The 13,654-nt window shown below is 40.9% G+C and overlaps 1 protein-coding gene across 1 annotated transcript in view; it reads left to right on the top strand.

The window, feature by feature from the left end:
• The first annotated feature begins 3,159 nt into the window (after window positions 1–3,159).
• Window positions 3,160–13,654, top strand: part of LOC120548092 (girdin-like) — a 67,193-nt gene continuing 56,698 nt past the window's right edge. The window contains 2 exon segments of the mRNA XM_039784094.1: window positions 3,160–3,868; window positions 3,996–4,096. Of these exon segments, the coding sequence (XP_039640028.1) occupies window positions 3,806–3,868; window positions 3,996–4,096 (164 nt within the window). The 5' untranslated portion in view covers window positions 3,160–3,805.

Here is a 13,654-nt window from a genome sequence, read left to right as displayed (position 1 = left end):
TGTATAATCACTGAGTCATTAGGTGGAGGTGGATGCCGCTTTGTGACAAAGCTTCTTAAAACATCATGAATAATAGATTTTGATTAAAAGGGCAGAAGCACTCTGTTCAATCCAAGGTTAATGAATACCACACTAACACAAAATTAATGCTAAGACACAAACACGATCACAAAAACACTGAGCTATACAAAATATCCACCTAATCCTCCACAGTAATTGAGCTGAACATAATTGTGTTCAGGCTGCTGTGTGGGATAGCAGGCACTTTACACAAGCCCTGTAAGGTTTTCATTATCTGCGTCAGTGTTTAATCGTGTGTTGGGGTGATAGGGTTAGTAGGGATGTGTGTGGCTTGCAACAAAAAAGGGCTATATTTGATTTTTAAAAAGATTTGAGTAGATTCTGAAGCAAATTGCCCTCATAAGATAAACTTCATTGATTTCTGAAGAGGAAATTGAATTGTCGTGGGAGCAATGTGCAGAGGAATGATTGGTTATAAAAGGCCTGAAAACCTATTTTCTTAATCAGCTTTATTATTCTGAGCAACAGGGTTCTATGTTAACACAATATTTTTTTTTTGCTCTTCTCACTGGTTTAAAATGGTTGGGACTCAATGCATAAAAGTAATGTCCCATTTTTGCATCTCTAGATATCCACATTTAGCCACATTTGAATCAAAATGTGATGGCAGATGTGGGGCTGTTTTGTTTATGTTGCCAAACCACTGTCAATCAAATTTGACAAAATCACACCCACACTGTCGGCAGATTACCTGAGTTTTTGAAGGTTAAAGGGCCAAACATGTAATGGTATAGAAAAATACTTAAAGGGAAATTTTGCAACTTGAAAGAAGAAACAATACATTCTTCTTCCTGCAAATGGAAAGTTTAATTTGTGAGCAACGAAACACATTTGTTCTCGATTCAATACAGTCAGGGGTTTTGTCTGGTATGACCAGTAGTGTATGTGGTGGATAATGTTAACTAATGCTGTATAAAGCATATTACAGAGTCAGTTTGCTGACTTCATGAACCCTCTCACTTGTGGCCAATGGCCTCTGTTCAGTAAAAATGCATAGGCTCACATTAAGGTTTGAAACTACATTTTTATAGGCTTTAAAGTAAATGAGTTTAGATATTAAACAAGTGAATGACTGCAAGCTATGTGATAATGTCATTTCTACAAAAACAAGCATTTTGGTAGACTCATCACACATTTGGTTTTATAGAAAGTAGTAGAGTCTCCACCAGCATTCTACCTATAGAGACAAGTGGACATAGTCAGACATGATCTTTTAAAACATATCTGACTTTGAAGCTTCTCCTTATCTAATGAGCATTTTTGCAATGAGTTAAAGGCAGAGCCTAATATTTAATGTTTAGATTAAGATAGACGTCATTGTTAGTGACCAATAGAAAGATAGGCTATTTTGGCATACATTCAAGAAGCTGCTCTTCATGCTGTGGCCTCCTGATGTGTCCTCACTGAGCTTACCGTACAACCTTCCAGTCAAACACGTTTTGCAGAAAACAAGAGACAACAGGTCTAGTCAGGATCTCATACTGTGTAGCCTCAAGCTGAAGCACCAACCACAATGACCGTTATTCTAAATGCAAATGAGAACCTCTGTTTATCCAAGAGAGCTACTGCTGAAATGTGCTTATTAAACGTTTTAGCGTAACATACAATGATCTGTTTGTTCCTGAGAGGTGACCCAGGTCCCCAGCTCCCAAATCAGTGATTGTGTTTTAATTGGCTATTTGGTCACACAGCCTCTGCTCCGAATTCACACCAACAGAGCCATTCATCAATTGTTGATTAGGTGTCATGTGAATGACTGTGGGTCTGGACTTATCATCCAGTCAATACCTTGCTACTGATACAGCTAAAAGAAATATGCGTTTAAAAAAGCTGGTTGCTGGTATAAACTAAAGTTAATGCATTTCTTCTTTCAAATGTGTGGTCAATAGCTGTATAATGTATATCACTGTAAGTCCCCATTACAGAACAGATATAAAAATATATATGCTCTTGCTGAATGAAGTTCTGTCATCCAGTCCCTTTTTTTGTGGTGTCAACCTAGCTGATTATTTTCAGTTTATTATTATGTTCTTGATGAATTGTTTGGTCCATACAATGTCAGAAAACAGTGAAAAATGATAATTACAATTTCTTAAAGCTCAAGGTAACATTTTGAAATGTTTTAGTATGTCCAATCTATACTCCAAAACCCCAAAACATTTAGTTTAAAATGATATACTGAATTGATATTCAATGTATGTGTTTTTATGCAGCTGTTGTAGAGAAAAATGACTTAAGTGATTAATCGATTATCAAAATAGTTGTCGCTATATTTTCTGTCGATTGATTAATCGACTAATTGTTTCAGCCGTGTCATCTCAATATGTTGTTTGTCCCAAATTAGCCTATAAATTATCATAAATTGATTCCTTTAGTACTTCCTTTACATCCTGCATGATAGCCAGCACTGTTGAGACTCTCCCTCTGTTTTGTCAAACAGGATGTGATATCATCAAGCGACTTTGAGTCCATGAAAAGCACTATTCAAATTCACTTTATTATTATTATTATTATTATTATTATTATTATTATTATCATGCATTTCCCACACCGTGCCAGTGTGATAAGAGCAATTTCTTTGAATGGACAATTATTTTAATATCCGGATAAAGCTCACAGACAAATCATTTACCGTACATTTACAGTAGTCTCTTTGTCCATTACCCACCAGGTGTCAGTAGCCTACTTGCCTTGCTGCTTTGATGTATAGCCTATACTGTAAATGCAGACAAAAGGTATGCAAGGACCCCCAGTATTTCTACTTGCCAAGGAATAAAATAAGCAGAGCATTTTAGTATGTTTTTAGTTACAGGAGCTGCACCCAAACCTATTCCCATCCCATTTATGTCTGCATCATTCCTTATAAACATTTCCTTCTTTCCAACAAATTATTTAATATGTGCTCGATGATTAAAGTGTTTTCTAAGAACACACTCATCTAAAAAGAAAAGGATGGATGCTTTGACCAATGCCCTATTTTTTCTTCTTCTTTTAGAGCAAAAGGGGCGGAGGGAGATGCAGAGGAGAGACAGAAAGGGAGGCGGTACTAAGTGTCCTCCAGTCATCCTCTCAGTCAACTCCCTCTGTTCATTAGTAGGCTGTGCTGCGTTTGAACGGAGGTAGGGGATAGACATGTAACCGGTCACAAATAACTTCACATTTAATACGAGGAGTAACCGGGCACCGGGATCTTAAACCTTTGGATTTCTTCCGCTCTGGATATTTTCCTTTAGTTACTCGTCTCGGGGTAATATTTCCCCTTAACGTTAGATTCCCCCTCTGTGAGATCTTTAGCCAGTAACGGTCCTTTTTTTTTTTTTTTTTTTTTTTTTTTTTTCCAGAGCTAGCACAAAACCATACCTGTCTCAGGTCTAATGTAGTCCTTCTACTCGCTTCTGTAGATAGCTAGCTAAACCAGCGGACGCTAAAATAGAGAATATCTTTAACTAATGGTGTTCATCAAAAAGATGTGATTTAATTTTCCTTCACATGAGGTAGCCAAGCCCAGCCGTTGGCATCTGAAACAGCTGGCTCGTGTCGAGACGATTGTGGATTAACGTTTTTTTTCCTCCCCGAATATCTCCAAGAAACCCCGGACCTGGTTTTTCAGTGGCCAACATGAGCGTCGATTTAATCGAATCAACTACATGAGTGGAGCCGAAACAAACACATATTTCGTCCAAGGAGTGCACATTTTTAAGCAGGGCCAGTTGTCCTAGAAAATATGGAAAGCGAGGTTTTTACCCCTTTGCTGGAGCAGTTTATGCTCACGCCTCTGGTCTGCTGGGTAAGCTCCCTAAATAACTATTCAAATGTGTATTAAGCTGCCTAATTAATTAATTACAGCCCTGCACTGTGAAAGCATGCTTATTGATTGTCTTAACACCTATTTGCATTGTCTCATTTATTTCCAGGTGAAGACAGTCGGGCAGGCGACATTGGTCGATGGCACCCAATTATCGGAATATATTGAATTAGTGGATGGGATTTACCTGAACGAGATCATGCTTGAGATGTAAGTAATTTGTCACATATTTAGAAATGTGACAGATCTGTCCCCTGCACCACTATTGTGTAACAGGATTGGCCAAATAGGAGCACGCAGACCTTTGCTTGTTAACAGATGTACGTAGCTTACCTTTTTAAAAAAACCTGCGTGATGCAGTAGCCACCTTCAATAGTTTGATAGCATTTTGTTTGCTCAATGACGGGGTCAGTGGGTGTGGACCAGAGACAACAAATTATACACTGGGGCTTTTAGTTGGGTTATCCCCACATGAGCAAATTAAGCATTTTCTATAAGAAGTCCAGCACTTGAAATTGTCTGCTGAAGTGAATGTAGGCTACGCACAAAGGGACCTTATTGGGGGCAATCATGGGTCAGACTGTCAGAATCCTTTGCAGACAGTTATTGTCAGGATCCCTTGAAGCTGTGTGGGTTGCTCCCAAGCATCCCTGGTGCAGAGAGGCAGCAAAGCAGCTCCACAACCTCCAGTAGCCTTGTTTTTTTTTTTTTTTTTTAAGTCACCCTAGACTGTCATCTGCAGCTGACTGGAAGACAACCCGCCCCTGGAAACTACAGCGCTCACCCTGCTGTGCTGCAGATTGAAATAGTAGCCTTAAGCGAACAAAATAGATGTGTTGGTAGATCTCTTGATAGTGAGAGACTGAAAGGGTGGATGCTGAAGATGATGAGGCATTAGACGTCTGTCTGAATCTGTCTGTCTTTCCAGTAACGTCCTAACGTATAGCATGACAGAGAAGACAGCTTTCCATTCCTTTGTCTGGCTTAAAGCTGCAACTTCCCGCTTGCAGGGGAATTTTTTTTCACATTTTCCACTAATGCCACACTCTACACTGTCAGCATTTACTCCTCCCGTTTCCCTGTCAGAGGAGCGTTCAACCAAGCCGGCTCCCAGTGGAATTGATTTTCACCTCAGAAGAGATTATAATGTGTTGCAGTTTCATAGGGCAACTTATCGTGTTCCCTCGCTTCAGTATCTCTCGTATTCCAAGGTTAGATTGGCAGAATTGTGTCGGTAGGGGGAAGCTTGTCTCTGTATGTATTATGTGCAGAGTATACCTTTTTAGTATTCAGTGTGAATTGTATTTAGAGGGGTTAAGCTGTAGCTGTGTTGCATGAGGAGCTGATTATCCCTGATTGGCCATTTCCTGTCTCCAGTTGGTGTCGTCTTCCTCCTGCTCTGCCCTCTTCCTCTGTCCTCGATCTCCTGCTGCCCGGCTGCATCGCTTCTTTAAGCAGCCTACCTTCAGGTTTCAGCTACCTGGTTATTGTATCCTATTTTATCTTATTATAATTTGTATAGCCATAGAACTATCTAATGAGCTGGTGATGAACTATCATGGGGATATTATAGGAAAAGGCCACCTTAAATCAAGAAACATGTCGGCAGATTTCTACACAGCAACACATGTCCATAAAACTTCCATCTCTTTCTCATGCTTGTTTTTCCTCCTCCTACTGCGCCACGCTGCGTGAACGCTCTCAGAGGAATCCTTCAAAACAGAAAAGCGGTTAGGGAGGCCACTGCTGGTTCAGTTAGACAAGGGTGTCTTTTCTCTTCCACATACAGCCTCTTCAAAATGATGAACAGTTCAGCAGTATTTTTTTTTAGAGAATTTTCCCCTATGGGACTTTGTATAGTGGAAAGCAACCAGAAGGATATGAGGGGGGAAGGGTTGGAAGCATGAGCAAAACAGAAAATGATTAACCAAAATGGTTAAAAACCTTAAACATGACCGGGAATATATGCAAAGAAAAAGCCAGAGGGTGACCTGCAGAAGACAAATTAAAGCCCCAGCTGCGGAACCACATGGCAATTCCTCAGATCTACACATTAAGACTGAGATGTTTTACCAGACACTCGGTGGGATTTGTGTCTGCACATAAATGGAATGAGCTGGACGGGAATTTTCTGTGGTGTGTTGAGTGCTCCTGTACAGAACAGCCAGAGTTGAGCTGAAATTAACTGTGACTGGCTTAGTGATCGCCTGACAGGATGTCGGGGATTGCCAGTCACAGCCAGCTCTGTGTGTTTATGTTTGTGTGTTTGTGTGTGTGTGTGTGTGTGTGTGTGTGTGTGTGAGTGTGTGTGCTTTTCTGTAGGGCTTCTGTGCCTGCGTGGGGGTGTATGTGTATCTGTGGGTGTTTTTCGTCTGTGCAATTTCTTTTGGACTGAGGCAGCTGTTGGTAGTCGTCTTGCCCAGCCACCCTCCCACACAAAAGGCCTACAGTGTTGGTCAGATGTTATGTTGGTTGGTGAGACTGCTTTTTGTCTGCCTCTCCCACTTCACAAGCACCACGTGGAAAACTCCAATAAGCTGAGCTAACTAAAGTAGGCTATCATAAGCTATGTTACAGCTCATGCATCTAAACAGCTATTGCAGGGAGCTTTGGATGATGGCAGTCATCGAAGACATATGCTCTATCTTTTATTCCTTGCCCTTTTAAATTTTTAACTGAATGTGTTAATTCCGTATTACAATACAGAAATGTAGTTGAAACGGGCCACATGATCTAAAGTTTGTTCACATTTAAAGCTGCATGTTGACTGGAAGAATAACTGTACATGGGAGTTTAATAATGCCTCGTTCCCTCTCTTCATCCCTCTCTCTTACACTGTTACTCATTAAAAGTAGCTTAGAAACCACAGGTGAGTTTTCCAACTTCTTAATTAACAGGGATTGTATCCGTTCGAATTCTTGGGCTCCCACAAACACACTCTCACTTACTAATTTAGTTTTTTTTCCTCACCTCCTCTGTTCTGACAGCTTGACATATTTGGTAGTGAGTGTTAGTTGGCATTGCGTTGCTTGCCATTGATGTGTTCGTGCTAAAAAGGCTCTGCTGGTGTTAGCCTCCCATCAGTAGCTACTGTTTACACCGGCGAAAAAACTAGTGTTCAGCACTGATGACACTGCCATTGAAGAAAATGTTCTCAGCAGCCAAGAAACACACTTGACTTCCAGAGTGGATGATATAACTCCAAAGATAAACACACATCAGTAGGTGAAAGTCAGCGCACGCTAATGTGTGCACAAAACCTTGTTAAACATGGTTTAATTATTTCATTTAAAACATTTTTTTTGTCTCTCACAAACTTACACTTACGTTCCGTCTAAAGTAACGTATTTAACATTTTTACTGGTGATGTCAGCTGTTGTAGTAGTGTTGCTGTGTGAATGTCTCTGTATGGCTTTAGTGCAGACATGGCAGACAGGCTGGCAGCAGTTGTCATCGTAGCAGCATGGGAGAGCATAGAGCGAGGAGAAGAGAGACCCCAGGAGAAGAGAGACCCCAGGATTATCTAACGGTTTGCTGACACCCAGATGGCACCATGCCCCCCCTCCCACACCCACCCTCTTATGACTGACATTACCTAGCCAATTAGATTGCCTCCTCAGTGCTGTCAAACCAATTAGTTTTCCCGCTCAGCAAGAGTGGGGCCAATTAAAGTTTTGTCAGAGTGACAACTGTCCAGTTGAATTCTCTGTTTTCCTGCCAATCCTGTAGACCCGTGCTGGCTCATTGGCCTATTCGGTGAACCAGTCAGTCTATCCTCTAAGGGCTGACGAGAGAGTATAAAAGAACGTGAATGTTACTCGCTTCCAGCATTTTCGTCTGCCTATTTTTTTCTGCTTATAACATGCAGTAGAGGGTGCTTGCCAGTTGTTGTCTACCATAAAGCTGTAGCCTAAACCTATGAGTCAGTGACTATGGATCTAGTACTGACTGCAGATTTGAAAGCCTGTTTTTCTCTCAAGGCCACATTACAGTAAATCCACATTGTAGGCTCACCTACACAGGATGTAGTCCTCACTACGTCAATCATCACTTCCCTTTATGATGGAATTGGCTTTTCGACACCTCATGCATACACAAAAACACTCGGCCAATGAGCTCTGTAGAAGAGTTTTGGTGTGGAGGGACAACACTGAATGGCATGTGTTGGTTTAAGCCCTGGACCTAGTTGGTCTTTTGTAGACTATCAAATGCATAATTTGACTCTCTAGTAATAGTTAGACTAACACATGGATGCTACATTGTGCTCATGCTTTTATGTGGCTTTGTTGCTTTAGTAGAATATTCTGAGGTTAGACAGCCATCTGGCAACGTTTCATATAACATTCACTATCTAGAAAAAGGCTGCTTATATTTTATCTTGCATTCATCTTTCGATTCATCAACAGAGCGGGGGAAGAATTAATGCATGCCGTGTCCTTAAACAAAAATTCCCACTTCCTTTGCTGGCTCCCTTTTTTGTATTCATTTGATTGGAATAGAGCTGCATACAATTAATCGATAAGTTGATAGAAAGAAAATAACCTGCAGCTATATTGTTATGTTAACCGAATGACATTTTTCAAGCAAAAATACCAGACATTTGCATGTTGTTTTTCTCTTTCCCCGATCTGTCAACTCATTTGTCTCACTTTTTGTCTCATCATGTCTCAACTTCTTTTGCTACACTACCTTGTGCTGAAGTCTTTTTTTTTTTTTTCTCCTTCATCTATGCGTCTCTTTTCTGTTCATGCCTCACCTCTCTCGCTCTCTCTCCCCTTTCCCTCCTCTGTTTTCTTTGAACAGCATGTTGAAGCCTTTGTTGCTTTCTCTAGGGCTAGTTACAGCAGACATTTTTGGGATTCCAGCTGGACTAGAGAAAAGAGGCAGGCAGAGCTGCTGGCTGGTGTGTCATTCTGTTCGGTTCTCCCACTGCTGCCTCCTGGACTGTGGGGTCCACGGCCCTCGTCATCCGAGTGTATAGTCCCACATTAATCTGGCAACTCTCATAATAATCTTTGTCTCATGCCATCCTTGCTCTGTCTGTCTAGTAGGAGGATGTATATCAAGTCAGACAGGAAACGGCAGCTGTGACCTTGAGAGGACAACACTTTAACAAGGTTGGGTTAATGTGAGGCACTCCCACCACCAAGGACATGTTACATCCCACAGGGACCATTTTAGGATTTTAGAAACAGGTTTGCTGTTAGTTTCTCGACCCTAGTAATTCAAAGTCAATCTGATTTACTGGGGTTGATTTTTAAAGTAAATGTATTTTCAGGACCATTTACGGCATGCGTCAGGAAAAGGCATAGACAAACTTTTGACCTGTCAATAGTGCTGCATTTCAATTGACTATGAATAAATTGCAGCCCGCAACAATTTGACATTGTGTTTTTGGCTCATATCATTTAATTTAGGAGCATGTAAACCAAAACTAGAATACTGTAAAATAAACATTACTTATATATTATTTGAGATCGAGATCTTGTTAGAGACTGGTGTTTATTTCATATTTCCCATTTCCCTTGCTTCATATTTGGTTATACTTGATCAAATAATGCAAACTCAACACTTCCTCCATCTGCTTCATGTTACAGGCCTTCTGTAGCGCAGAGGGCATAATCCCTTCTGTTCCCTGGAAGACTTTTGCTGTGGAGCATCTGCAGGAAGTGTTGAGTTTCATTAACAGCAGCTTAACATTCCGAATTTACAGCACAGTAGAATTAATCAGTGACCAAATACAACATTTCTGTTAAAAAAGAGGAACTCATTGTAGTTATTATTGCATGACTATGTTGTCACGCTAAAGGAATTGTACATATTGGTAGGTTTACTTTGTGAGCCATTATGATACAAGCAATGTTGCCTATTGTTTGAGACATTGAATTGCATTTCAATGTTTATGGTCTAAGTGCTTGTAGTCCAGTACAAAGTAATGCATCAGATCACATCCAGTTGGGCAGGATGAGTTTAGCTGCAGTCTCTATAGATGCAACAGCAGAGGAGAGGAATGGGAAGAGGCCCAGTGGAAACAGAAAGACAAAGAGAAACAAGTCCATGAAAAGCCAAGACAAGGAAATAGGATGATGAGAACCACATACCAATGGTCAGATCCCCACTGGGCTGTTTGTATACTACAGTTCTCATGGGAAAAGGTTGGGGGATGAGAAAATAGGATGCAGTGATCTCGAGCATTAGGTCTGCATGATAGCAAAATATAAAATCTTGACATACCTGCAATGCTAACGTGTTATGTTTTGTAATATTGCTGTCGTATTGCAAACTGATAGTTGATGCTGTGTACCCATTGAATTACATACTTTGAATATATAATTTTTATATGGTATGCTAATACAATAGCCTAATAGCATAACTGCCTTAATTTGGAAGTAGGATGGTGCCATCATTGCATATGATGTTCTAAGGTCATCGCTTCCTTTTTCACTAGCTTGAACTTAATTGTATTTGTAAAAGTATTGGTTAGCCTGCCTGTTTGTGCTTACTGTACTAACAAGCTTCCATTTGGAAAGGCAGTCAGTGTGTTAACATGCACTCCAGCATAACAAGATTTGATTATAATAAGGTTAAGGCTGAATTCCAATTATTGGAACTGGTGTGTAAACATTTAAACAAAGTTATCTTGCTTACATTAAGGTTTTACTCGGAGTACTCATGATTTGATTTAGAGAGCTAAATTACTCATTACTCTCTTGAATTACTCTTGCCATGTTGATTCTGTGCATGCACCACAGAGATATGTGTGAATGACATGGCAATATTTCTTAAGGTATTCTGCGTCTTGCCTGAAACAACCGTGTGGCAATAAAACATTTAAGTGTTTAACAGTGCTGTCCCACCTTTTATATTTAAAGGTGCTCTAAGCGATGTCACATGTTTTTTAGGTTACATTTTTTTTGTCACATACAGCAAACATCTTCTCACTGTCTGCTAGCTGCCTGTCCGCTGAACACACTGTAAAAAAAACCTGCACCACAAAACACTAACATGACAAACAGAAAGGTGCTCTAAGCGATGTTGGGTGACGTCACTTCTTGTTGACGTTCGAAGTATTGTCAAACAAAACGGAGGCTAGCTCGCCCCTCTCTCCTTCTCATCCCGAACATTTGTTTATGTTATGTTTCGTGGTACAGGTTGGCGCAGTTGGTTTTTGTTGCCGTTTGTGGAGCCTGAGCTGTCTACAGAGACTGCGTTTTTTTTTACAGTGTGTTCAGGGGACAGGCAGCTAACGGACAGTGAGGAGATGTTTGCTGTATGTGACAAAAAATGTTATAGCCTAAAAAACGTGTGACATCACTTGGAGCACCTTAAGTATTTGGTAAAATTCAACACAAAATGCTTTAAATTCATTCAATATGACAATTCATTTTCCAAGTCGTATTTCCTATCGGCTACTAGGAAACTTCACAAACAAAAAAATAATGTAAACTTTATTGATTGTTGGGTTAGTGGCATTTCCGACTTTGATCTGGGTAATTGATTGAAGTGCATACTGAGACGTATTAGGACACATAGGTTAAAATTTTGTCATTTCAAATTTAGTTCAGTTCCAGTTTGTTGTGGTCAGTTAGTGTCAGTCAGTCAGTTTTAATTTGTAATGTGGATGTTTCAGAAACAGACCCACAGAATTAAACTGAACTGTTAACCTTAGTGTGTGTGTGTGTGTGTGTGTGTGTGTGTGTGTGTGTGTGTGTGTGTGTGTGTGTGTGTGTGTGTGTGTGTGTGTGTGTGTGTGTGTGTGTGTGTGTGTGAGAGACACTCCCCCGCTGTGTTTGGACAGTACAGCTCATAAGCTCTATCCCTAACACGTGGCCGACTGTAGCCTGCCATTTTTTTTTCTTTGTGTGTGTGCATTTAGCCTACACTGTGTGTGTGTGTGTGCCTGCCTGGCTGCCCATGTTGACTGTAATGTAGCCTGTCATATATAGGTTAACACTACTCCCCAACCTATCCAGCCAATCAAAGCCAGGAGATGAGAGGAGAAAGCCCAGTGGCCCTAGGCTCTACATAAGGCTGCAGTGCCTATTGACAGCACCGACGAACCGGCTTATTGACTGGCCGTCTGGCTAACTTGCTCACTAGTTGTCTGCCTTGCTGGCTGCTTAATTGGCCTTCTGCCTGTCTATGTCTAATCTATTTGTCTATTTTTAGTCTTAGGTTTTACTATATCCGCAGAAACGGGGATGGAGGCAATAATGGACATTTTTGACCCCAGTTACCGTTCTAAGGCCCTGTATTTATTTGCCTGGCGATCCACAGGGGAGGCTGGCCAGTCGCGTGCTTGTATGTGTGGCATCAGAGCCAAAGAAACGAGGGGTGGATTGTGTGGTGTTGCATGCTTATGTTGTTGTGGCCGCCATGTTCTTGGCAGACTAATGGTGAAGGAATGTGTGAATGTGTGTGTGAATGGGCAACCCTTTCCTTGCTCTTTCAGTCTCTTTCTCTCCCTATCATACACACACCACATCCACCACATGACTCTCCTCGCCCTGACAGGATTACAACCTCCTCTGTGCTTTTTAATTAACGGGTTAAATAGACCCCCCTACTATGGACCTCCAAAGGGGCAGAGTGTGTGTGGAGGGGGGTGATGGGGAGGTCCCATGACTGTTAATTTAGAAAAAGAACGCTGTGTCCTTCTGTTTAGCATGATTGTGTGTGTGTTTGGGTGTGTATATCGGCAGAGGCTGGTCAAAAGACTAATTTAAGACATCGACACTGCAGCCGGTTGAGGGGCTTAAGAGACCGTTTTGGGCTTAACGGAAAGGGGGGAGGGACTGAGAAGTTGTCGATTTTCACATTTTTGGGATCTTGGATCTTCGCAATCCTACCTACGGCACCTTTTTAAATGCATACTCCAATGAGCACTTTAACACTATCAAAAAAACTGTTCCAGCATATGCATGGGAGCACTGTTTTTTTTGTAATCAACCTGTGCATTTGAGTAAATTGATAGCTGGGAACTTGGGATATTTTTATATTTCTGGGTATAACACAGATTCTTATGGTTTGGTTTTATATGAAATAGATGTAGTCTATGTTTAATCAGTCTTAGTGGAAACAGGGCAGTGATATGGTAAAGTGATTAGGAAAACCCATTCAACCAGAAGTCCCGTGTGACTCCAAGCATCCACCAAGTGAAATGTCCTTGAGGATGATAAAGAATCCTTCGCCTTTGACCTTCTCTCTCAACCAGAACAAGGCAGACTAAAACAATCTTGATTGTGTACTGTCTTTATGGTGTTTTCAAGATTAATCTTTATTGAGCATACAGACACGCTATTCTAGAGTGCAGATGCAGACATGCACACACATGCATGACTACACATGTGCTACACACTGCATGCATACATTCACAAGCAGCCAGGACTCTCCTCCCCCCTACTTGGAGCATGTTGACCCTCATATATAGGTCATGTGATGGACATGCTTTGAAGTCTGAAGTGCTTATTATGAAAAAGAGAGCTGCTCTTAAACAGTGTGGGTGTAAGGCTCTACAAATGTCAAATACATAAGTAGTGTTGTTTTCCCAGACAATCCCAAAGCAAGTGTATCATAAATTAATTAGTTGTTGGTTTTTCAGGTTTTTCAACGGGGTGGATGGGATTTTTCCTAGTTTTCCTTCTTAGGCTCGATGAATGGTAGATGAAGGATGACTGACTGTCAAAACATGTGGCTAATAATCTAAATCTAAAACATCTTATGCCTGTATGAAGAGTCATATTCATGTCCTGTTTCTTGATGACAGCA

Source organism: Perca fluviatilis, chromosome 19, assembly GCF_010015445.1.
Source record: "Perca fluviatilis chromosome 19, GENO_Pfluv_1.0, whole genome shotgun sequence".
Classification (NCBI taxonomy): domain Eukaryota; kingdom Metazoa; phylum Chordata; class Actinopteri; order Perciformes; family Percidae; genus Perca; species Perca fluviatilis.
The sequence above is the reverse complement of the archived record's forward strand: the minus strand, read 5'-3'. Positions and strand labels throughout refer to the sequence as shown.